General features: G+C 41.4%; 1 protein-coding gene across 1 annotated transcript; it reads right to left on the reverse strand.

Moving 5' to 3' along the window:
• Positions 1–1445: 1445 nt before the first annotated feature.
• LOC119887354 (extracellular matrix protein FRAS1-like) lies at positions 1446–23226 on the reverse strand (the record flags this gene model as incomplete). The annotated part of the gene is made up of 26 exons (XM_038698171.1): positions 1446–2771; positions 3403–3549; positions 5836–6041; positions 6991–7157; positions 7258–7374; positions 7835–7994; positions 8180–8287; positions 8746–8896; positions 9514–9728; positions 10015–10175; positions 10270–10502; positions 10622–10897; positions 11493–11680; positions 11774–11974; positions 12665–12821; positions 12919–13124; positions 13307–13454; positions 13595–13755; positions 14683–15027; positions 15461–15707; positions 15912–16080; positions 16177–16336; positions 17899–18049; positions 18899–19012; positions 22168–22395; positions 23086–23226. Coding segments are annotated over 26 exons (5139 nt in total), but the record flags the coding sequence as incomplete, so codon positions are not given.
• Positions 23227–25352: the final 2126 nt, after the last annotated feature.

The following is a 25352-nucleotide window of genomic DNA, read 5'->3' on the forward strand; positions in this document are numbered from 1 at the left end:
TAACAGAAGTTGTCTCAGGTACTTTTCATTTAGATCAGATCTAGACTGTACTCTTTATGATAAACATAAAGAGCTGAGGTTTAGCACAGGGTAGCTTCAACTCAAGACATTCTCAGTTCTCTGGGAAGTTTTACATTGAATTGTTTTTTTCCATTTATGAATAGCCTTGACATTACGCTGTGGTTTTCTCTACCATATTCGAAGCTAAATGGCTATTTGCTTTTGCACTGGGTAGGGATGTGTTTGGGCAATCTACCTTTAGAATTCACCAATTGGTGCGTGATTACAACATCATTGGCGCTATAGCTGTTCAGTGATAATTATAATTTATTTGTGTTTGTTAAAATGAAGTGTTCACATTTTACTGTACAGTACAACAGTAGAACTTTACAAGCCAACATTTAGATAGCTTCCCGGAAAACATGTTGGTGATATCACTTTTTGTTACTTCACTGTCTGTAAACATCAACATATTGTTGAACAAATGCCCCCAAAACCCCCACATTTTGCATTTACATTATGGGTACAATATATTAAAATATTTCTACTAAATCTTGCAGAAAAAAACATTCACATTAGTTTACTGTCATCTTCACTGATGTAAGATTTCATTTTTCATTTGTACTTTTTTGTGAAAAGAATCAAATATAATGGATATTTTATACAGACAATCATGGGTTTCAACATTTTTTTATTACTAAAAAAGGCACCAAATACAGGCATCATGTTGATAGCATTGTTATTTTCCACAAGATGATAGCACCAAAAATATATTGTCATTTCCCATCATTTCCTGTTCCCGTGTTTATTTTGATAGGCACACAGTTAAAAGAAAACAGGAGGTGGGATCAGAGAGGGGAGTGGAGAGAAACACGTCCACATCTCACACAAGTTTTTTCTTTTGCAGTGCTCTCCAACCAGTGTCATACACTTAAAAAATTACACTTACTTTTACATCATGGGTACATCAGTAGCTGAGCGTAACATAATACATCATAAGAGGGTAACAAAATAATACATACATGAGAAAAAAAACATTTTAGTGAGATGTGAGTAACTAAAAAGTGAGGGGATTTGTGTCTTTGGGCAGAACGAAGGCAGGTAGACACACATCTCTTATAAAATACATCATTTTAAAAAATGATTCTTTCAGTAGAACAGTAGTAAGGCTAAAGCGCTCAGTCATGTGGACGGGATCTGAAACCTTTGTTGTCTTAACAATCACATGGAAATGTCCACTTTCTCACTCTTGGAAAAGAAAAAGAAAACACTTTGGATGATTCGTTTTGAAATTCATGAGGAAAAATACTGCATGGCACTTAATATTGGCAGCTATCAGAGTACAGTACAAACAAGAAAATAAGAATTTGTGTTGAAACAAGAAGAATTATCTCTTTGTTCAACGTGAGAGTACAAATGTCTCTAAGTAAGGCTGAAATACGTTTTTTAAAAATGCAAATAAAGTTCCTGCTTATGAGGGAAGGATTAACAAAGGGTATGGCATAATTGCACTTGAATAGGTATCATTCATTTTTGTTATTATTTACACTCTGCACTCATTCAGCCTCGGACAATAGCAGCACAATGTACGTGCTTAATACTTTCACAGCAGTCAGAAGCAGCTGTAGCCGATGTAGAAGCCACTCCACGGGAAAATGAGACTTTGTTCTGTTTAATCAGAGTTTGCAGAGTTCATTTTTCAGCAGAAACAGTGGATGATAAATGCTGAAAAGGAGGACTTCGACACTGGCTGCAACTCTACAGTTGTAATATTTAGTAGCAGTGAAATGACTCAATGCAGCAAAGTAGTGTTTTTTTTGTCAGAATAATCACCAGTGTCTGAGCTACCAGTCACCATTTTGGTGCTAAAAAGGATGTAAATGTCAAGTAAGACAGTGATGAAATTAGCCACAGCTTCAGATAGAGTTTGGATGATCAGACGCAGATGTTTTGGCTGTTTCACGCAGCTGAGTGGTTTATGGATTCCTGAGGTAGCCCAGTTGCGAAATGATTACAACGCTGCGTATCTGTCTGCACGTCACACTCTTCCCTTTTTCAAAGTGGTATAAAAATACATTAACAAACATCTCGTTCCTTAAGTACAAACTTTCTTTTAGAAAATACCTTTTTTTATTTTACTTCCTCCTCCTCCTCTTCCTCCTCCTCTCCTTTCCTTCCTCGTCAGTGTTTCAGACCTCAGTGCCATCGTTGAGGTTGTTGTGGAGTTTGACCTCCAGGTTGACCTGTTTGACCTTGGCCTTGCCGTTGGGCTCCTGGTTGCGGTTGAGGATGTTGATGTTCCTCACTGTGCAGTGTTTGCTGCTGAAGTTCTTCTCCACACACTTGTCCATGCACACTTCCACCTTGGTGTTGAGCGGATACTCCTCGTACACTTTCTGAGCTTTCTTGCTCTTCTTCTTGCCCGACTGTCGGCAGCGGCGGAACAGGAAGCAGGAGGCCAGCAGGACCAGGACCAGCAGGGTGACGGCTGCCACTCCCCCGCCCACCGTGCTGCCCATGTGGGCGTTGAAGGTTGCTGTGGGCCCGGCCTCCAGGTAGAGCGACTTCATGTTGGTGCCGTTCTTCACCTGGTCGCCCTCATTGTCGTAGATCAGCGACTCGTCCAGCGTCAGACGCCCGCTGCGATCAACCAGGTCGCGCTTGGAGCGGCTCAGCTCATAGGTCAACGAGCGCTGAATCCTGGGGCTGGACCGCGACTCCGGGCTGATCACATAAATCACCTGCAGGTACCACTGGTGCCCCGCCTCCACCTGTCAATCAATAGAGAGAAAGAAGGAGGGGGTTAGCTACTGCACTGAACAAATCTGTCTTTTATTTCAGCAGCCTGGATTCACCAACATTTTACCATAAGTGCCACTTTTGAAAAGTCACAATGTAAAGACTTTATGCTTTGACATCCAACTGCCTGTTAAATCAGCGAACAACGTAAGATGCTTAAAGAGAGTCCAGTGAAATATCATCGCACTCCTATAACATCATAAGATTCAAAAAACTCTAATTCAATGCAGACAATTGGAGAAAAGTTGTTGCCTACATTACCCACAATGCAACTGCCCACTATTCACTTTAAATTAGGTAACATGTTCATGGTAACAGTCTCTGATTGGTGGAAGCTCATTTAAGCTTGTGGGAAGTTGGCTAAACAGATAAACATCAACATTTCTCAAAAATAAGTCCACAATATCCAGGTCTGTATGCTCATGTAAAGTTGACTTTACACAATTAAAACATAAAAGCTCCTAGTCTTGTTCCCCATGAAAATAATAATCCCTAAAATATATCTATGGGAACCTGAATTCAGGAAGTAAACGTCCATCAAATCACTCAATGGGGGAAGAAGTTCAACACAACACATGATGTAGCGCAGGTGTTTCCACACACCTTGTAGAGAGCATCAACCTTCATTGTAAAGCCGTCGACGCCCGGCATGGCTGTCATGGACTGCAGCTCTGGGATATCTGACGCTAAGTGAGCCTCGAAGGGAACATCATGGAAAAATTTGTCACAAACGTCTGGCTGTTTACGATCCTGCAGAGGAAACATGAAGAGAGAAAATAATCAGAGCACTTTAAAGTCAATGTATGTTCCTATGGCACAAAGTTTTCTTTTGAAAAAGTCAGGTTTGTTCCTTATCTACCTGTTGGAAGTTACAAAAAATGTAAATAATGAACTCAACCAATGGCTCTATATGGTGACATTCAAGAAAGAATTGTCTTCAACGCTGTCTAAAAAATAGTGTAGATGAAAGGTATAATTCCACAGCTTCTGACCGAGTGGAGAATTTCTGCTGCAGATTACGATGGTTTGTCAACGACAACAACGTCAGTAATTTAAATAACCCACAGGCTTTGAACTGTCATTAATGCTGTAGGTGAAACGACACATTTTGAACAAGCACTGCACAGTTTAAAAAGCATAGGGAGGTGTCACTTCAGCCCCTGTGAACAGGCACTGCACTAGTACTCTTAATGACTCAACATCTACTGTATCCATTTCACATTAAAAGGCTTCTAGCAAAGAAAGTATTTTATTGTGAAACAACAGCAGAAGCGTGTTCAGTCTGAAAACATTTGGCACCGCTGTCTGCGGTTTGCAGGTTGAACGACATGTTTCCTTGAAACGTTGTGCAACTGTCCCCAACGGGCTTTGAGGTATGTTTTCTCTGATTACCCTTATGTGGCTCACCTCTGCTGATTGGACTACGTTTAGAACCCTAAGGAACAAGTGCACCTTGATGATAAGAAATTCCAAATCAGAGTTTTATCTGAAGACAGTTACAGAGAATCCAAATAACCCCGCAATATTCTGGAAAGTAATTAAAACCATGTCAGGTACACATATTGCTTCAAGCCTCCCTGAACATATTCTGGTTGGCTCAGATGAAATAAAGGATAAAGCTGCAATGTTCAGTCAGTTAAACAAACACTATCTGTGCTGGGTCTGCAGTTGACAGCAAATGTAAATGCACCTGTCCCATATTCTGCCGAGCTGCAAATGATAGAAAACTGGATTTGTTTGATTTTAAAACTATTTCAGTTGCTCAAATTTGTAAAGCTATGAAAGTCATTGACCACAAAAAACCTGCAGGTCCCAACAATCTGGATCATTATTTATTACTGCTGCTATGGTGGTAATAAACGATCTTATGGTGCCTTAGACAGAAAACAGGGGTCTATTTTGGGACCTATTCTGTTCTCTATTTTTATAAATGACTTAGGTAAGGACATTCAAGCAAAAATACACTTCTATGCTGATGACACTGTCATTTATACACATGCTCCTTCCATAGCACAGGCTGTGCAAGAGCTTCAGATTGCATTTCAGTCATTACAAACTGCTCTGCTCATTTTAAAACTGGTTTTAAATCCTCAGAAAACGAATGGTCTTCTCAAAAGCTCTCCTACAGTTGCTTGCTGATCTTTGCATTTTTACGTCTGATGGTAAATCCATTGAAAGGGTGCCCACATACAAGTACTTAGGTATATGGATAAACGACAAACTTTTATTTAAATACATATTCCTAATCTAGTTAGGAAGCTAAGAAGATTGGCTTTTATTTTAGAAATAAATCTAGCTTTAATTTCAATGCCAAAAAAACACTTGTGGAAGCTACTTTTCTGTCTGTGATTGACTATGGTGACATATTATATATGCACTGAGCCTCCTCCATCTTATGGAGCCTTGATTCAGTGTATCATGCATCTCTATGCTTTATTACAAATGTAAAGTCCCTCATTCACCATTGCATTCTTTATGATCTGGTGGGTTGGACATCACTGACCACCCGCAGACACAACAGCACTGGCATATTATTATACATAAAGGCATGCTAGGTAAACTTCCAGCTTACCTCTATACCCTTCTCTGTCTCAGTCCTACTAGTTACCAGATACGCTTCTCCAAGTGGTTGCTTTTTAATGTAACCATGGTTTTGACAGATCTGGGGAAAACTGCATTTTCATACTATGCTCCCTGGGCATGGAATAATTTGCAAAAAGATCTTAAATTAGAAACGTGTATATCTATTGATAAATTTAAGAGCGTCATAAAGAATGTGGTGAAGGAGACATTATGTATTTTTTTGTAGCATTTTAATATGTTGTGTTTATGTATGGCTGCTACCTTGGCTGCCAGGTCTCTCTTGTAAAAGAGATTTTTGATCTCAATGAGACTTCCAGGTAAAACAAAGGTAACATTAAAAAATAAAATAATACTGATTATGGTAATGATATTTGACCTGAGGGTGGCAGTATTTTGAATAACGGTCTTTAAATATGTACCCCAGACCAGAGTAAAGAAAATATATATTTGTACCAGCAGTAGGAAGCGATGCTTCAGGTGCTTGTTGGGCTGGATGCAGCCGTACTGTGGCCCCTCGTTGTACAGCGTTCCTGTGGGGTCAAAGAAGGGAACATATCCGTCCCTGCCAGTGCAGAGGTAAACCTTCTCCAGCTGCAGTTTGTAGGCTGCGTTCAGGTTCTGCTCAGGGTTCCACAATACTCTGCCATACAGAGTTTGACCTGCAGGGGGCAGCAGACAGATCAGGACAGGTTTTTATTTTATTTGTAGAAGTGCATAAAAATGTTTCAGTTTCTTCTGCATAAACCACAAGAATTCTTGATCTGTGACTTAGAAGAAGTCAAGATTACAACATTATCTTGGTAAGAACTTCTTAGTAACTGATAACATGAAATAAATTCAGATCCTACACCGGTCGTTTGCAGGTTTTATGATGAAGAGGATTTGTTTGTATATGGCTGAAAGAATATGATTCATAACCAGGATATGGATGTAAGAAACAAAGCAGGACAGTGTGTTGTTAAAATTCAAAGAAAGGTCAGTAGAGAATCTCCTAAAATTATTTAAAGAGGTCATATTATGCGTTTTTGTGCATGTAATAGGTTTGCAAAGTGAAAAAGCCCAAAGTCCACCCCAAAGAGAGTTCCCATCTCCCACAGAAAACTCTGTTCTGAACTGCTTGAAAACAGCTCGTTTGTAGCACAGCCATTTTCCTTTGATCCCTGTGACGACACAGAGAAACACGCATCATAATGCTCGCCATTGCGGCTAATCCGACACTGAGCTGCAGCAGACAGTGACAAGACAACCGCCTACTGCCTCTCCTCTCCCTTCCAAACACTAGCTACCCTCCAGGCAGTCAATGGACATAAAATTGTCACTGTGATGAAGAGACAGAGCTCAGTTAAAACTTTATAGATGAAAGATACATTTGTTACAGATTAATAAATCACCACTCTGAAACTCTTGCTCCAGTCTATGTTGCTAAGATGGTAAGGGGAACATATACAGCTTAATCTACGCCGAAGAGGCTTCTCATGACTTGCCCTACTTTGCTTCTGATTAGCTAGAAGTCCGTATCTATGAACTGCGCATGTGCAACTCCTACAAGAGAAAATATTTCTAAAAGGCTGTTTCAAGAAGGTTAGTTCTGTTTCTCTCCTTTCATACCCATGGAGAATGCTCCCTTGTAGTCCATCTCAGCCATAGACACATCAGCGGTAGCCGGGTCCATCATGAACACCTTCTCATTGTTACACAACTGGAACTCCGTGTTGAGGGAGTAAACCACAGGAACAGGCCGGTTGGTCTGCTGGAAGGCGATCGGCACCAGAAACCTGACGGAGAACAGCAAGACAGTACAGGTTTCATGTGACCTGGCTCCCTAAAATATGTCGTCATCAAACCACAAGAGTTTGGACTCAAGCAGGGACTTACTTCTCTGGAGCGTGAGCCGTGCAGGACAGAGGTTTGTCACCGGGGTCGATCCAGGGCTGAGTGGGCTGGACAGTGCAGGGGATCAAGAAGACTGTGTACTCCCCAGAATAGTCCTTCCTGTTGAAGGATACACATTAAGACAACACAGAAAGGTTATTACCAATGCACAGTGAGTTACAATGAAGGATCAAAGGGTTGATCTTCTGAATCCAAAGGAGCATGATTAAAGAAATCAGAAGTCAAACATTGACTTAAGGTTTTCCACATAAAGTGACATTCTAGTTGTTCCACAAGGAACTGTCTGAGGCTCCCTGGAGAAATCCTACTCTAAAAAGGTCTGAAAGTTCCCAATATCCTGATGTTTATGTTTTCCTAAATCTTAAATCAAATTTGGTTACGTTTGTTCTTTACTTTAAATGTCACTGTTGAGCAAATGATCAACATTTACTAAAAACTACTAACTGAACCACTTTCATATTTCCCATCCAGCTGAACTGAGAAATGTCAGTGTGATTGAAAAACGAATGGTAGCCTTCCTTCACCCCTTCTGATTACGGCTGTGGATGAACCGACTGACCTGCTGTAGGAGCTGGTGGCTCTCCACAGCTGGTATGGTGAGTCAAAGGTTTGAGCGCTCCACAGCAGCTGTATGTCAAACTCGATGCCTCCGAGGTGGTCGGGCGCCATCAGGTGGGACTTGTGGCCCGGCAGAGTGTGGTGTTCAAGGACAAACTGACCTGGAGGAAGGAAATTTGGAAATATGACACCAAAATAACCCTCTGTTCTCTTTGTCTATCAGTCTTCTAAGTACATTTGTTGTATTAATACGACAGCAGACACCTTCTAAAGAAAAAACAAGGAGGTATGGACTTCTGTCTGACCCAAAACATATGAAATGTTGTGGTGGATGTACTGAACTGACCTCTGAATTTTGCATGAGTTTTGAACTCAATCACCAGTCGTCCGTCTTCTCTGATGTAGATCCTGATGATCTGCAGTCTGGCTGAGAGGACGCTGTCAGTCTGGATACCTGCAGACAGGAAGCACCAGCCAAGGGTGTCAAAGGTCAGATCGAGGTTGGATTAAAACACTGGTTTAGTTTTGTTAAATAAAACAGCATATATGGATTCTGATCATTTCACATAATGTGTCAGATGTTTGCAAACAGGGACCAAATCCATCCCTAAATTAATCTTAAAAGAAAGTTTTAAAAAAGCATGTAAACTGTATAAAGTTGTGGATTTTCATCCTGAACCTCTTCTGCTCCGTTTTCACAATAAATGCCTGGAAAGATAAAAATGATTTGCTTTCAAAAGCTGCAATAAATGTTCTCATAATCATTTGGAAGAGACTCTTTGTTTTGCGATACACAGAGTAGGTTAAACTTTAAAAGTGTATGTAGTGGATCCAGAAGAAATGCATAATGGATGCCTTGCAGTGACTTCATTTTATGATTTGCTCATAAAGCGATAAAGTCAGTTTCCTGACCTGTCCTCCAGAGTACGGTGTCGTAGAAGAAAGAGAACTCCATCTCGGTGTGATGCTCCAGAGAGGCCCAGCCTCTCGGTGCCGTCACGTAGATGTACGACACATAGAGAGGTACCTGCACCGTCAGGAAGGACTGGGCAGAGTCCCGAACCTGGAAGAACAGCAGCTTTGTTTATATTGGTTCTGCACCTGGGGGCTGGGAACCCTCAGAAGGTCATATAAGGATTTGAGCACCTGCTGTGATTGAGTACTTGAGTTCTTGTGGTGTATATGTCATGCAACATTTTCTCCATATTTCTCCTATTGTCTCCGCCAAGGATCTTATGACTTTTAATTTGTTTCTAGAAAGCTGGTATACTTCTGTGAGACTAACAACTGATTGAGCTTTATAGTTCACCTTGGAAACATCATTTGACAAAATCTCTATTCACTTGCTCGTTCTGGAGACTCGGATGGTATGGTGCATGTTGTTTTCATGGCCAAGAATGGACTTTCAAAGTGCTCAGAATAATGTAAAGTGTGAACAATTCCATGACAAGTGACCAAACATGTAATGATGAAGACAGTGTGACATTGGGGTCAAAAGCCCCAGAACAACTTAATAGTGGACCTTGAGGGGAGTTTTATAATAATTGATTACATTTTGGTGATGATCCAGATCAGGTTGGAAAGCTACTCAGTCGAGGCATCTGCTACGTAGTTAAGTAGTTCTAATTGATAGATTTTCGGTGGTCACAGAAAGAACGTGCTCTTGACGGTCTGATGTACCTGGAAATCAGCGGTGACTGAGCCCCCGCAGACGTCGATGAGCTCGGTCATGTCGTAGTAAGCATCAAAGGTCCAGATGCAGCTCTTGAGGTTGAGGTGCTTGTAGAGCTGGATGCTCTTGGCCTCGCGGACGTTTGGGTTGAACTGATAGGGGCGGTCATAACCCGGCCCCAGAGAGATGCTGTCGTAGGATACATCGTCCAGGAAACCTGTCTCTGTGGAGGAATGTTGTCAAAGTTTGTATTAGCAGAAAAAGATCTTAGAAGTCCACAGAAAACAATATTTTCTGATTTAAACAAAGATCTGGTTAATGTTTAACCACCATTCTAATCCATTTTACAAGTTATATTACATAACAGATAACTACATAAGAAGTATTTCAGCTTGGTGTCGAAATACCAGATGATAACTCTCCCTAATACAGAGTTCACCATGAGTTTTATCCTGTTTCATGTTTCCTCCCCTGTTTTATGTGTGTTTATGGGAGTGTGTGTGACTGACCGGAAAGACCCTGTAGGTCTTTGAGGGTAACAAGGTTGGAGCAGACGTGTTGCTGCCTATAGATGGACTCTGACAGGAGGAAATGCAGGTTGTACAGCGGCATGGTGGACACCAGGGGGAGCATGCCGTCCTGATGGGGGATCTGCACTGAAATATGGATACTAAACAAGGACACACAGGGCAGGAAAGAAAATTAACAAAAACAGTTTTGGTTTATGCAATTTAAAAAGCCACCATCCATCTGTCCTTTCTCACCGGTTGGGGTGTTCCTTGTGCTTGACGTCCAGGTATTTGAGTGTGGCGATGAAGGACTGAGCCTGGAAGCCTCTGGCGGTTCCCGTGGTAACCGGCGTGTGGCAGATGGAGCCCTCTGTGCCGATGGTGGCGATGTTGCTTCTCAGCGGCGTTCCAAGGTGACCAGCCTTATCCCTGGCCTGAGCAACGCAGCGAACGTGGAAGCGACGGCTGAAATAAATACTGTCCAGGACCTGAGAGAGACAGCAGTGCAGGCAGGGTGAGTGAGACCAAAGCCAACATCATTTGTTATTGATGTTTTGGCAGTGATCATCTTGGCTCCATCTATTCCTTTTCAGAGATCCCAACTCACCATGTGGTTGACGCTGGTATACGGCGTGGTGTCTGTGACTGTCTCAAAGGGGGACCGAGCGCCGCTGGTGTCGGTGGGTGCCGCCACTTCCCAGGAGAAGTGAACTTGGGTCTGGTTGATGCCTGCCTCCTCACAGCGCTCCTTCATCACAGAGTACTTGGGGTAGTGAGGGTCACAGGGGGTGACACACACCAGAGGGTAACCTGGAGAGGGCGTCTTCTTACTGCCTTCCTTTGTCACCTCCTGGACATGATCATAGTCGGCGAGAGACACCACCTGAGGAGGAAGGAGGATGGGTAATGATGACATTTTATTTGCTTGAAATTCTACTTTCTTTTCATCTTTCTGTCATTGTTTCTATTTGAACACCGTCCAGATGATTTGAGTAGAGCACAAACACAGATGAGATTCCTGTTGAGGAACTGAAAGGCATTTGGGGTCAAATCACACACCACATTTTATTTAAATGGCATTTGAACATAGCTGAATTGATGTCCTCAATGTAAGTGGTTCTGGTTAAATGCAAAAGAAATGTAACAGCCTGTAAACAAACGCCTGAAGGAAAATGCTGCCCATGTTTCCTGCTGCTGTTTTGGAGTTACTGAATATGTATTAGAGGAGAGGAGTGCTTTTGTTTGGAGTGGAGGCGTTTCTGGTTTCTAGCTCCAGGCACTTGAAGCGCTAAAAACATGTTACACTCTGAGCACTGCTGGAACAGACAAAAGCTTACGTTCTCTGTTGAAGTCACAAGCAGTCCTTCAAAAAGCTGCCAAATACGTGTTGTGTAGCAGTTTGTCCTGCTGTTCATCTTTATGTTGTTCTGTGCGTGTGTCATTATCAAAGCAGACATGTTACATTTAACATTTCGTACAATAGGCGTGGCAGGGAGGATGAGGCTGCCTGAAGCCTCCTGGTCCAGAATGGTCACTGTGGCCATAGTGATCTCCCCGAGTACCGCCTCCACAGGGTCATCAGGTCCGAGGACCAATGAGAAGGACTCGTGCCACTCCCTGTCCTCATTGGACAGAATCTCCACCTTGAACAGGAAATGGTCCATCCCTACAAAGTGAAGCAAAGGCAGAATTTTAAGCCATATTTAGTCTCTAGATTTACAAACACACTTGTACATAACTTGTAATTCTAAGCACTGACCAGGGGTGAATTTAAGCACTCGGCTCTTGGGATTGTAGTCCACTCCAGACTGGGCCGATCCGTCCCGGGTGCTGCAGCGGATCTTGGAGGTCCGGTCCAGATCCCCCCGACGGATCACCTTTATGTCAAGCACCTCAATGCCATCTGGACCAGGTGGCTCTCTCACCTGGTAGGACGCCTGCTCAAACTCAATGGTGGGAGCTGGAGAAACAGTAGAGGACGAAAGGTCACAGAGCTGCCCTGTTACTTAACGTAAACGTAAAAACAATAGAGAAAAATTTATTTGTGTGCAAAATCTGATCTAAATTGTTTTCTTTCTTGTGTTTATGACCAAAGAACAGGTAAATTTAAGGTTCTGCCAGGATAATCTTTCTAAATTCCTAAATTTTGAGGCTGAAGTGCACCACTAACCCATTTTCTAAACAGGACTAAAAGCATTCATGTTTTCTTAGTTTCAATCTCTTCATGCACTCTAAACACAAGGTACATATTGTGTGTTAGTGAGTCGTGTAACATTGCTGTCATGTCTTTCTTTTGACTAGAAACAACTGCCCAAACTATTTAGATCACACTTACAAATTGATCACAGAAAATGTTTTTTCTCACTTCTCAAAAAGCAATGCTGAATAGTTATATTACAGAAAACCTTTTGGCATCTCTACTTATAGTACAACAACAACATATCTGATATTTAAATAAAACTAATATCTGAGTTTAGTTGAGGCTGTTCTCATGATCTATGACTTTCATGAAATTTAGACAAATCAAATCCTACCAAACATTTTCTTTCATGAACAAAACTCAGGAGCCACATTATTTCAGAGACTACGTCTATACACCAGCAAACAGCAAACAAATCTGCTGTAAATCACATATGAGGCGCCTGCTTACCATCTTCATCGTTGGTGATAGTGATAGTGACAATGTCACTAGCGCCCACCATGGCGCCACTCCAGTGGTCACCAAGTGGTGTCCCAAGATGCACCTGGAACTCCTCTTCGGGCTCAAAAACAGAGTCATCATTGATGTGAACGGTGCAGTTTTTTACCTGGGCAATAAAACAAAACATGTGAATGGGCAGGCAACTGACAAAAAAAAAAAAGATACTAACAGACTTGATCTAGATATTTTGGACAAAATTCTACCTTCTCTCCTTTGAGGAAAGTGATGCGTGACTCATCAGCATTCTTCCTCTCCTCAAAGTCGTCCATCACCATGGCCGACATGGTCCGAGTGAAACACCGCACTGATGACTTGAAGGACAGGTCACCTGTACGGATGATGGGGATGTGCAGGACACTGTCTTTCTCCTTCACAATGTAGGCACTCTTCTCAAACTGCATGCTGGGAACTGAGAGGAGAGATGATGGCTGTGAGAAAGCTGACTCTAAATTCTTAGTACTGGTAAATGTAATTGAGATATCAATCATTCATAAGGCATATGTGATGTCAGAAGCCTGAAATAATTTTTTTTTAAATGCATATTTGATTTTAAGTGAATGTTTTATTAAAGTCATTATTGTGTGTACATACTGTCCTGGAAGGTGTCAGTGATGACAACGTTGGCTTCATAGGGCTCTTGGAGGACAGCACCTTGCGGGGAACTGAGGAATACCACAAAAGACTCAGATCCTTCGATGGACGGGTTCTGGATGTCGTCCATTATGGTCAAACTGCAGGTCTGTAAAAAGGAAGCAAGAGCGTTTACAAGGATTTTAAAGGTGTCCTAGACCAGGTCTGTTGTCTTAAGGGAACAGAAGTAGGATACCTTGTCTTTAGTTTAATATGTTTTTGTTGTAGGTGAGATGTCTCTGTCCTTACCTCCTCAGTTTTTCCAGGTTTGAACTCCACCTTCTTGGAGCTGGGGATGTAGTCGACCCCCGGGCTGGCTGAGGGGGGATCTGAAGGTCGGGTGGCACACCATACAGAAGTCACAGAGGACAGGTCACTGCCATGGCGCAGCACTGGTATTTCAATTGTGCCTGAATGAAATGCAGGTTTAAAAAATATGTAAAGTAGCAGAATTTTATTGGGGCATTTTATTAGGGCATAGAAATGATACAGAAATGACAGCCACAGTGTTAGGTAACCAAAGTCTGCTTTGGTCTGCAATTCTAAAGTAATTTAAGTCATGAACTAATAGTAGCAGAATACATTAACAGAGAAACTGAATTTTGCAGCTAATTTTGCTGAGCGTAATTATGAAGACTGTTCAATGCTGCATGGTTGATTCCTTTATCCAAGATTAAAGCTATAGCAGAGTACCACCAAAAGAAAAGAGAGAGACTCAGTGATTGATTGAGAGCAGAAGAGGCTTGACAGAGAGATGGAGTGGGAGGTGTATTTATAGCAGGACTCTGTTAACATAAATCTTTCTACCGAGTAATGTATGACATTGCTTTTAAGACAATAAAATTATTACAAAAGGCATCTATCAATCCTGTGTTTCCCACTTTAAAATGTGTTCTCTGTTCCAAAAGAAATTAAAAGGCTAAAATGTGACAGACTGCCATGTAACGACTAACTGTAAAAACAATATAATAGTCTACGTAAATGTTCAGGTAGTATGCTTACATTCTGTTTCATGTATAGTGTTTTGTAAATAACTTTGGAAAGGGTAGGGGGTCCACAGACATTGCACTACTGGCAAGAAACTAATGCTACATCCTTGGATATAGCTGTTATGAAATTTCTCTTTTTGGCACCTTCCTAATTTCCCCATGGACATCATTAAATTTACACATGTCTCTTAAATAGTAAAGCTAAGCTGTGACATCTGAAAAGAGAGTGTGCCATAATTTAATAAGAATTTCTCTTGGCGATAGAGAAACACTGCAAACTTCTAGGAAAATGCAGAAGGAAAAAAGAACTACTTGGTGTACAGGTGGATGTTAGAAAACAGCTTATACCAGCATCTTCACTGAAAGTAAAGGTGGCGTTCCCAAGAGAAACCGTCGAAGCATCGTTGGGTCCATCGATGACGACCTTGGCCAGCGTCACGTCCCCCATACGGGCATTATCCGAGGCGTCTGAAAGCACCAGCTCAAACTCCTCAGACAGCTCATACTCGCTGTCGTCGATGAGCTTAACGTCACAGGTGGACATGCTGATGCCGGGGCCAAAGATGACGCGGTTGTCATTGGTCATGCCGCGGCTCTTGTAGTCGGAGCCGGACTCCAGAGCGTGGAGGCTGCTGCCCTGAGCTGACTTGCCCACGGTGTAGCAGAGAGCAGACACGGTGCTGGAGGTGTCACCTGAGTGGAAATGAGGCAAGAGAGGGAATGTTGGCCATGACATCGTCAGAGTTCATACTTAAACATGATGGTATAGCTTATCTTTGTTTTGTTTGGGGGTTTTAGTCACTGCCCTCTGTGCCAAATTATAGACATGTTTGCTTGGATTTAGTTTAACTTTGGTTGGTATGTTTTGTGCTCCATGCCTTATTTAACTCTGACTGACATACAAGTATATCAGTAAAGAAAATTGCACAAACTGTGTAGCATTTTTATCTTCAAATGCCTCAAATATGAATACATCACTCAGTGAAAGCATCATATGGCCTCAATGTAGTGTCGCAGCAAGCAGATGTAGAATCTGCGAAAAGGCAAAGTCCCTTTTGGTTAAATAAAAAGGGGGAAATTAAATAGGAAGACAGTTAAAAAGGTTAACAGGGCTGCAGTTCTTCACCTTTTCTCTCGATGGGTACGTGGATGAAGCCAGTGCTCTCGTTGACGTGGTAGGTCTTTTTATCAAACTGCAGAGTTGGTTCGTCCTCTGTGTCGTTGATGTTGACGATGGCACGCGTGTTTCCGCCCAGCAGCGCATACACAGGCATGCTCAGCTCCACGTGGAAGCTTTCAGTTCCCTCAAACACCTTGTCATCGTTAATCACTATGGTGCACACTTTGGTGTCCTCACGCTCATCAAACTGTACCTGTGAATTAACAGGACACATTGTGGTACTGGTCAATACGTGCGTACTGGATGTCAAGGTTCGTTCAACCAACAGTTATGGATGATGAGCCAAAGGAAGAAGAGGCAGCTGAAGCTTTGACATTTTGTTGTTTTGTTTTTAAAATTTCCTAAACACAATGAAAACAAAACGATAAAATAAATTACATTGGTAAAGCACAGTTACCTGTCCAGCATATTCCACATAGTCCTGCTGGCCCGGACGAGATCCGACGCTGCTGGTGGAGGTGCCGCTGCCCTGCTCGGTGCGGCAGAGAACGATGGCGTACTGGTTGAGGTTACCTGTTCGTTTCACCGTCACAGCCACCGTGCCGGCCTTCTCACTCACATTGTAGCTGTGGAACCATCAGGTTATCTTACTTAAGGATGCTGGAAAGGTACATGTATGGCGAACAGTTGGTTTTGGTAAAAGCTTCACACATATTACGGACCTTTTGTGCTCAAAGCTGATGAGTGACCACTGGATGTGGAAGACGTTGTCGCTGACCACGTTTGGTTTGCTGTCTTTGACCAGGAACTTGAAGTTGTCCATGGTTTCCTGAACGTTCTTCTGATGCAGCACGTAGCGGATCAGACCCAAGTTTACATCAGCTAGAAAGGAACAGATTAATAATGAACAAACATTCTATATTTATATTATATTTCACTGATTTAGTTATTGTTTCTCTTCTTTTACAGATGATTGAGGTCACAAAGGGAATGAAAGTCTATCATATGCATCACACATTACACACAAGAACATGGAAAGTCAAAAGAATGTCACAGAACATTGCAGTAGGCATTTAGCAGAGGGAACCAGAATTAAACAATTGTCCTACAAGACAATTTGCACTGATCTTTACCCAGCATGTACCTTACTGTGCGTAAGGGGACAACCAAAAACATAATGTCCCTACAGGGATCGAATTTTAATTATACAAATCACTGTGAAGAATGAGTTTTCTGTGAAATAATGATTCCATAATTTGCAGCCTCCAGCCCTTTTCTCATCACTTGAGAGACATATAAAAAACTTGAAAATGAAGATGAAAGTCATCATTGGTTCACAATTTCTGCTCATTTATAACTTCAAGAGGAGGTTGGAGAAAAGGTACAAAAGTACTTTGTAATTGGGGGCTGCAAGCCATTAAATGGATGAGAGTCCCTGAGCTAGAGAGATGTTCAAATGACCTTCAGGAAGCTCAGAATAAACACTTGTAGTGATGAACAGAAAATATAACCAAATGGGACCACAAAGGATAAGAAAATTTAAGCACTAATATCCAGAACAGAAATATGTTGTTGAGCGCATATGGCAGAATGTGAGAGTAAATGCTGACAGCTGGAATGATGCTGACAGTTTGTACTAGTAAATCTAACCATCTATTTTCACATTTTTCCTCTCTCAGGGTAAGTGTTTATTGTAGTAATAGGATATTTGTTGTCATTAAGGAAATTATGTTTACATGTTTCAAATCTAAAATCCAAAAGTCAAAGTGACGTGTTTCGAGTTGCTCTCCAGCCTAGAGGATCAACATTTCACAAAAGCACCCTGGCACTGATCCCTGGCTGCAGCCCAGAGGTGAAGATAAGCAGGCTCGTGATGAGAACACTGCTAATTCGAAGAAAAACACTCCCACGGCTGCTGATGTGCCTTTGAAGAAAACTTTCAGTGAAGGAAAGAGTGAGTCTGGGCAGGTTGGCATGTGGGGCCAAGTTTTTTTCCTTTCCTAGCGCTTCCTTGACCTCTCAACACTCCTTCTCACTGTGAAGAAAAATGTAGTGGAGTTCCAATTCAAAACTTCCTCCTGGTGTGGTACCCATAATACTAAGAATCACCTCAGGATGAACAGGAGAGGGCAGTGAAGCCTCATGTACCTGGAGAAGGGTTCCAAAATGATTGAAGGATAAGAAAGTAAAAAAAAAATAAATCACACTGAATTTTTGCTTTTCTCTTTTGAAATACAATACACTTTTCCTTCTGCAGGCATTGAGAAATCCTTTAAAGTAAATTGTCTTAGAAGAAAAAATACTAGAGTGACGAGGAGAAGAGGGGCAACCAGTGAATCTGTATAAAAAAAAACTTGGATTTAAAAATATGTAACAACACAACCTGCTGCACCTGGTGTAAAAATGAAACATTAGGGCCAGAAAATGACATGGAACTTGTGTACCTTGTGTGAAGGTGGTGATGGGGTTTCCAGGTTTCAGCTTACTCTCCAGGAAGCCGTGCTTTGGCTCTGTGGTGATTTCGTAAACCAACTGTCCATCATCTGTGTCTGGATCCATAGTCAGCAGCTCCTTCTTGGTGATCAGGTTGGTAGCCTGATGGACACAAGCAGAAATTACTGTAAATGACCACCTTATAGTGGCAAATATACTATAACCAAATATATTATACGGCAAATGAGTTAGCAAGTGTTTTCCAAGTGTTTTTGCCAAAGTGGAAGGAAATGAAGAAATTAGTAGTTGTTTTGAATTTAAATTTGAATTTAAATTAGCATTTGATGGCAGATCTTTTTAACTTAGTATATCCCTTTTACATTCTCTTGGGTCATCATGATAAAACATCCAAGACTAAATTACCTGCAGTGCAAACATGGCACAGACTCAGGATAAATGAACAAGGTGACATTTCTACAATGACTGCCATAGAAACTAGTGGTCGCATTGTGTTGAGGTGTTCAAACCAGCAGGGGGAGCAAGTAAATTACACATTGTGAGCGCACAGTGCTAGAGCTTCTCTTTGCACTTATGTCGATCACAACAACATGTTTAATAAGTTACTGTGATACAGCCAGCCAGAGAAGAAACAGAGCTGTTTATACACAATCAAGTCATTCTTAAAATTTACATTTACTTAAGGACAAATTTCTAAGCATGCAGACCACTCTGCAACAACCTCCTGCTCATTCAAACCTTTTTATCTGTAAAATGTCCAGCGAAACCACAGTCCTCTAATTGAGACCAATGAGCAGGAAGGAAGTATTTAAAGGTTCAGTGCAATGCAACTTAACTGTGGCAATTTAAAAGGTAAATTAATTAGAAAATAAGATCTGCATCACTGGGTCCATCATTACTCCCTTTACAGCTATTAAACATCACCATGAAACTGAGCAAAAACTGTATGTATTGTATGTTTGGGGAGACATATATGAAGAGATGATCTTGTACCTTGTTTTCCATGTACTCCAGCCACTGCAGTCCCAGGTTGCTGACGATACGCGGAGTGCCATCGTCAACTGGCAGAATATCGATCTTGAACTTCTGTGGTGCAGCCGTCACTATCTGCAATCCCAAAAAAGTTAATAAAAATAGATTTTTGAAGATGGTGGATATACTTTCGAGAATAATTTAATGGACAGTCTCAAGAAAGAGGATTTAACTACTTAAGTTGTTTTAATTCCCTTTAAAACTTGTTGGACCTCGACCTGTTCATCGAAAATATCACACATTCACATCTCAATTCTCAATTACTAATAGTTTCTTTTGACCCAGGTTTTAAGATATTTGTGTCTCAGATTGCTGCAATGCAACAGTGGTGAATACAGTGTAATTTGTGGTGCTCCAAAAATTACAACAAAATAAATCAGCAGCAACATCTGGCTGCAGAAACTGTCATGGATACACCGGATAACATAGAGACTTCATTGTGCAACAGTTTCCCCTTTGAACTACTTCACACAGACAAACGTTTAGACAACCTTTTGATAAGAACGAGTCGTTAAAACAAGGAAATGGAAAAGTTCTCATGAACTGGATACAGGCTGAATGTTATAGGGGCAAAAAACAAGCACTGCCGGTTATTACTTTATTGATTTATCCCCCTTCAAGATGTGATGACAGGCTAAATCAGACAAACTACTCCAATATTACTAGTTACAGCATTATGTTGGAGGTGCAAGAGGGAATACAGAGAGAGCAGCCTGTCATCACACAGATGCTGTTAAGGCCAAGTTTGACAGGTGCCATTTGAAGGATGTGTTCATCCGAAGGGTGTTATATGAGCTCATAAATTATTTAATAACACGGCAGCTCCAGTGGGAACAAGTTCACCTAAACACCAGCAACGTTAAGGCCACAAACCGTCTTTTGAGCTGCAGACCACGTGTGACCATTGAGCCAAATGAACCCAGGCAATTGAAAGATAATAAACGCAAGCCTGGGAAGAGTGTGTGTGTGTGTGTGTGTGTGTGTGACTGGGGATATCAATACCTGCCTGCTGTCATTTACTTAATCAAGGACCATTTGTAGTGACAGGTGGCGGAGTGCAGCTGAGGGACGGCTAAATTGACATACCTATAACTACCGCCATGAAGCTGACATTAACGCACACACGTACTGAAGATCATACTTGTGAGGACCCTCTTTTAATGCATTCTAGACCAGTGGTTTCTGGTCTAGCCCAGACAACAAGCCACTGGGGAGGGCAAGATGAATCTGAGGGATTGCAAGATGATTATCAGGTAAGAAGTAAGAAATTACAAAACTTCTGCTACACTAAACTGTGTAAGTACTACTCTGCGTTGCTTTCCAGACACTTTTCTAAAATTGTTCTAATTTTCCAAAAATGTCTTCTCCTTTCAAAATGCCCTTATTTTCAAATAATGCCTCACTTATCCAAATAGCATCACTTTTCAAAAAAACACCTCACAAAGTGAGAAGTATAATAGCAGTCACACAAACTGCTGATTCACCCCTTCCGTCATTAAAAAAGGTCAGAGCAGTGACTCCACCACCCCTACATCCCGACACACACACACAACAATATCTACCATCAAATACACACACACACACACACACACACACACAGACGCACCCAACCGTGGCCTTTGCTAATTCAATCATCTAGCTGTAATAAAAATGTCAGGAAGCTGCCTCATACACACACACACACACGCCAACACAAAATCTGACTGCAAATTTTGCCTTCCAGCTGTGGTAAAAATGTCAGTGCACACACACTATAGCCTTGTGTCACTATATTCATGGGGAGCTGTCATTGAGATAATGAATTCCCCTGATCCTAACCTTAACCATCACTAAGTTTGAAATCACTAACCCTAAAACCAAGTCTTAACTCTCTCAGTACTTTTAAGGGGCTTTATGTAGTTTTACAATGAAATCACTTATCAGTTAATCACTTTTTTATTGTCTATTTGTAAACGGACTGTAACCTCACACAAAAATGAACAACATGCCTGCTTTCTCTGTTGCTTGGAACTGCCACTATTTTACGTCCTATTCATAGTTTTCAGTCACGTGACATGTGTGTTGACCTGGAGGGCAAAACAACAGACCAAGATAGCTGCTCACACCGGACTCCCTCGTAGAGACGCCGCAAAAGCTGTTAAATTTTATTTGAATCACCTTTCAACTCAAGAAAAAGATACAGTAGATATGGACACAAACTGCAAGTGTTGGTACTTTCGATCCATAAACAGCACCCACTGCCATTTTCCCGCTGTTAAAAACCACAGCCCAGGCTTGTCTCCTCATCGATTAGTGGATCCAAAAGCACAACAACCATCCAGCCTTTTGGCAACGCAAAAGTAACAAACTCAAAGTAACAGTGTATCACTTGGTCCTGGTTGGCAGGCAGCGGAAAGTAACGTCTTTTTTGCCCTCCAAGGGAGCGTTTTCTTTGGAATGTGACGTCAAGTGAAAACTATGAATATCCTGCATGTGCATGCCCCTCTCGCCTGATGAATGTGAACTGTACACACAGCAACAACACCACAGCAAACAAAATGGAGTCCGCTAACACCATAAAACAACAAGCTCCCAGCATAACACCGACTGCAACACAATCTTCCAGTGAGGACAAAAAGGAAAAAGTTTTAAGTGTTGAATCCCATAAGGCCAAACGAGAATCAGATCGATGTCGGGTGACATCTAACATGTTATCTATTGCAAAATACTATAGTTGTATGTCTTTCCACATTACTTCACCAGCTAACGTGATCCACATTAGGTTAGTTTAGGTTAACTTTATTGTCCCCAAGGGTAAATTCTGCTTGGCCACAATGCAGTGTTGCTTCATAGCATATTACTATCCTGTGTACCAGTATTGTGTCGATTTTAGCCTGCAAAAAATGATGTAACGATTTGTTTATACTAGCCTATAGTGATGCAAGGCAGGGGCAGCCAGCTACGTTATTATGGATAAGGTGGTTCAATGTCATGCTAATAAAACTATTACTGTAAAGTTGAGTGCTCCCTCATGAGTTCAAGCACGCGCAGGAGCACACGCTTGAAATGCAGTGGTTGCAATTTAAAACCTCATCGCTAGGGGCCACTGTAAACTACACACAGCCCCTTTAACCCTGTGGGTCTAGCATTTTGGTTCCAACAAAGCTGTCGGACCCTACAAGTGTAATGGGCTCCCTGTTTTGGACCCCACAAATATGGTAAAACAAGCCCACACAGGTGCACGTTTTTACCTCCTTGCTGCCCTCTTCCACCATGAACAGCAGGTTGGTGCCATCAGCCACAGTGAAGGTGAAGCGGTCTTTGAGCGAGTTGGAGCCGTCGTGGTTGTAGCTGATGCGGTTCTGGTAGATGTCATCCATGGTGAAACTGCTGGTCTGCCGGTAATGTTGGCCATTGCCCGTGCGCTCTATGGTGCCGTGACGTGGAGCCTGGACGACAGTGAAGACAATGGACTCCGCCTGGACAACGTTGTGTTTTAGCAGAACAAAATGGAGGGAGAGGAATGGAGGAGAGGAGACAGTTTGAATGAGTGTTGAGTATGTTATGTGTGGTGTCAGTTTGTTAGTAAGAATCAGTGAAACAGTGAGGGTTTATTTTTAAAATTTTTCATCATTATTATTTTGCAACTTCAACAATCATACTGTGGGAAATCTTTTCTAGAAGAACAGGCAATTCTTATTTTGCTTTGTTAGCACATATAATTAGAAGTTAGTACATATACGTATACCACATAACATTTAGTGGCTTTTAAAAGACATCTTGTGAAATAAAGAGAAAATCTGTAATTGCAGTAGATGTAGGCAAGGTTGTTCAGAGAAAGTAGATGCAGGAAGACAGGAAATTGCAATAATCACAAAATAACTCCTGGAGTGCACCAAAGATGGCAGATTGATGGGATTAACAGGGTTTTTTCCTTTAAGCAACAGGAAATAGTCTTTGAAATGTTGTTGCCAGAGAAAATAAAGCTGTAGAGAACAGCCGTCTTTCTAAACAACAGAGGCCAGCTTACAAAGCTTAGTTTTGCCAGCTTAGCTGCTGATATCCAACTATTATTTAGAGGTCCTGCTCCTTTCTAAACTGATTAAAAAGAGAAATAAATAATGAAGGTTGCCGAAGCATTTCAGGGATTTGTGAAGCCAGTGTCCTACTTCAGTGTCTGCATCTGTGGCTTTCAGCTCAAATTCGGTGATGGTCTTCCTCACTCCTTCCTGGACCCTCATACCAGGAACCTGGAGCAGAGGCAGGGAGTCGTCCACTGGCTTGATGGTAATGTAGAACGTCTGGGCAACCTGGACACGACATACACAGGAAAATATAAATCCATTCTGAAGCAATGTAAATGTAACTCCAAATAGTCACCACTAGAAGTATTTTTTGCTTCATGTCATTTTCACTAAATTTCTTTCCATCTCTCTAAGGCAACACTGCTCATTTATTCACTGGGAAATATTACTTTAGTGTTAAACAATATTGACATGCTCAAATACACCATATGTAAAGAGATATGTAATATGTGAATATTGTACTGAAACAGAGTAACATACATTGATTTATGGGGTTTCTTCACATCCAGTATGGGCAGGAAGAACGATAACAATGACTAATAATAACTATTAAATATACGTGTAATAGCAAACTTGACAAAATGTGAACCTATCCTTGAAGCTCATTGGAGTATCTAAAGAGACACTTAGTCAAAGCAGAATACAGGGCAGTTTTTTTCTTAGCTTGCGAAAATGTTTTGGACATTTTTTTCCAATGACTCAGAGCAATGATGATGGTAATGGTGCTGAACAGATAAAATAAAATTTGCCACTTACAGTATAAGTTTCAGTCAAGTGGAAAACTATATAATGCAGTCAATTTCTATGCTGTCATCTAGGGTGGAAATTTTACAAATGGGACAACACGCCTGATGGAAACTTTAAAACATAACCCAAATAGCACAAGCTGCAGTTACTACAGAAACAGTGTGCTGCTATACCATTGAGTTAATACCATCTCATGACACACAGTGAGTAAAATATTTAGTATCACTATAAAATGCAATATAAAACTTAGTTTTAATGCAAAACATACTCTCCATCTTGAGAGAGGGGGGTTAACAAAAGTAAAAGCACTAAACCACTTCACACACAGTAACCACTACAATGGCCACAAAATCCTTCCACACTGTAGTCAGCCAGGCATGAAGGCCAAATGACCTTTCTCGCATGTTTACTCAAGTCCTTGTGGTCCTCATTAGTCTGGATTAGCAAGGCAGATTTATGCATGAGGGGAACTGGGGGTGTGGGGAGTTGGAAGGGTTAGAGAGAAACTTCCACACCACTCAAAAGGCTTGTTAGATTTGACATGTATATATATTTATATTTATGTAAATATATAAATATATTTCATAAACATTTTTATGCGTTATATTGAAAGGTAATTACTGTGCTATGGGTCAGAAAATCTTTACTGCCCCTTTTAATAAAAGGCTTGGTGCAAGATATTCAGGCTAAATGCCAATGACAAAGCAGTCTGAAGGGCTTTTTATGTGGGGGACAAACACTGCCTGCCTTTAATTCTTTATCATGAGGACTGAGAACACAGGCGTGCCAAATCGGGTTTGTTATTATTAAAAAGTGCTCAAGCTCCACGCTCATGCCCGTCTGCCTGTTTGAAGAGAGTTGTCTTATCCTAAACTTCTTTCCATCCTGTAGACATGGCTAAGAGGGATTTCTGTTACAGCCTACCAATTGTCCTACAGACCTGAAAACCAGCCCTCTTTAACATAGTCTTGAAATAATACATTTCAAATATTTCCACCCAAACACAAATTAGCTATTGAGACCAGTTACTCCTGAGGAAAAAGAGCATTCCTTCTACAAAAATATAATGTTTTTGGGATGATTTTTTTGGAACTAGCATCTAGCAGGTAGGTGTGCATGTGTGCATGGTGGGGGTCTCTTTGATATATGTTTCTAGATGTTCAAAACAAAGAATCCACTATATTAAATATGTCCAAATCTTTGAAGGGTTGTAGGTGCTAATGAACTCTAGTAGATGTGTTCCCAAGGAACCTCACTGGATCCCCTACCTACCACTCGTGCCTCAAGAGGCGATAGTCAGAAAGTAGAACTCAGGTATCCTCCTGTGTTTCAGCTTGGAGATGTGCAAGTGAGCTTGCTCGCCCAGACTCCATCAGCTACAAGGACTGCTAAGTTAGCAGCAGTGACCTGATATGTGATATGCATGCCCTATTTTGTATGTAGTATGAATTGACAGGTGGAGAATAGTCTCAATTTTACACATTATAGCTTAAAATATGGATGATCACTGTGTGGAAACATGAACCCAAGCACTGCTGTGGCAAACTGATCAGCAGTGAATAATCTAAGTAACAGACTTCTGAATACTGAATATTATAGTTAGA

Source organism: Micropterus salmoides, unplaced genomic scaffold, assembly GCF_014851395.1.
Source record: "Micropterus salmoides isolate LMB-PRFRI ecotype aquatic unplaced genomic scaffold, ASM1485139v1 Ms_hic_scaffold_4140, whole genome shotgun sequence".
In the NCBI taxonomy this organism is placed as follows: Eukaryota; Metazoa; Chordata; class Actinopteri; order Centrarchiformes; family Centrarchidae; genus Micropterus; species Micropterus salmoides.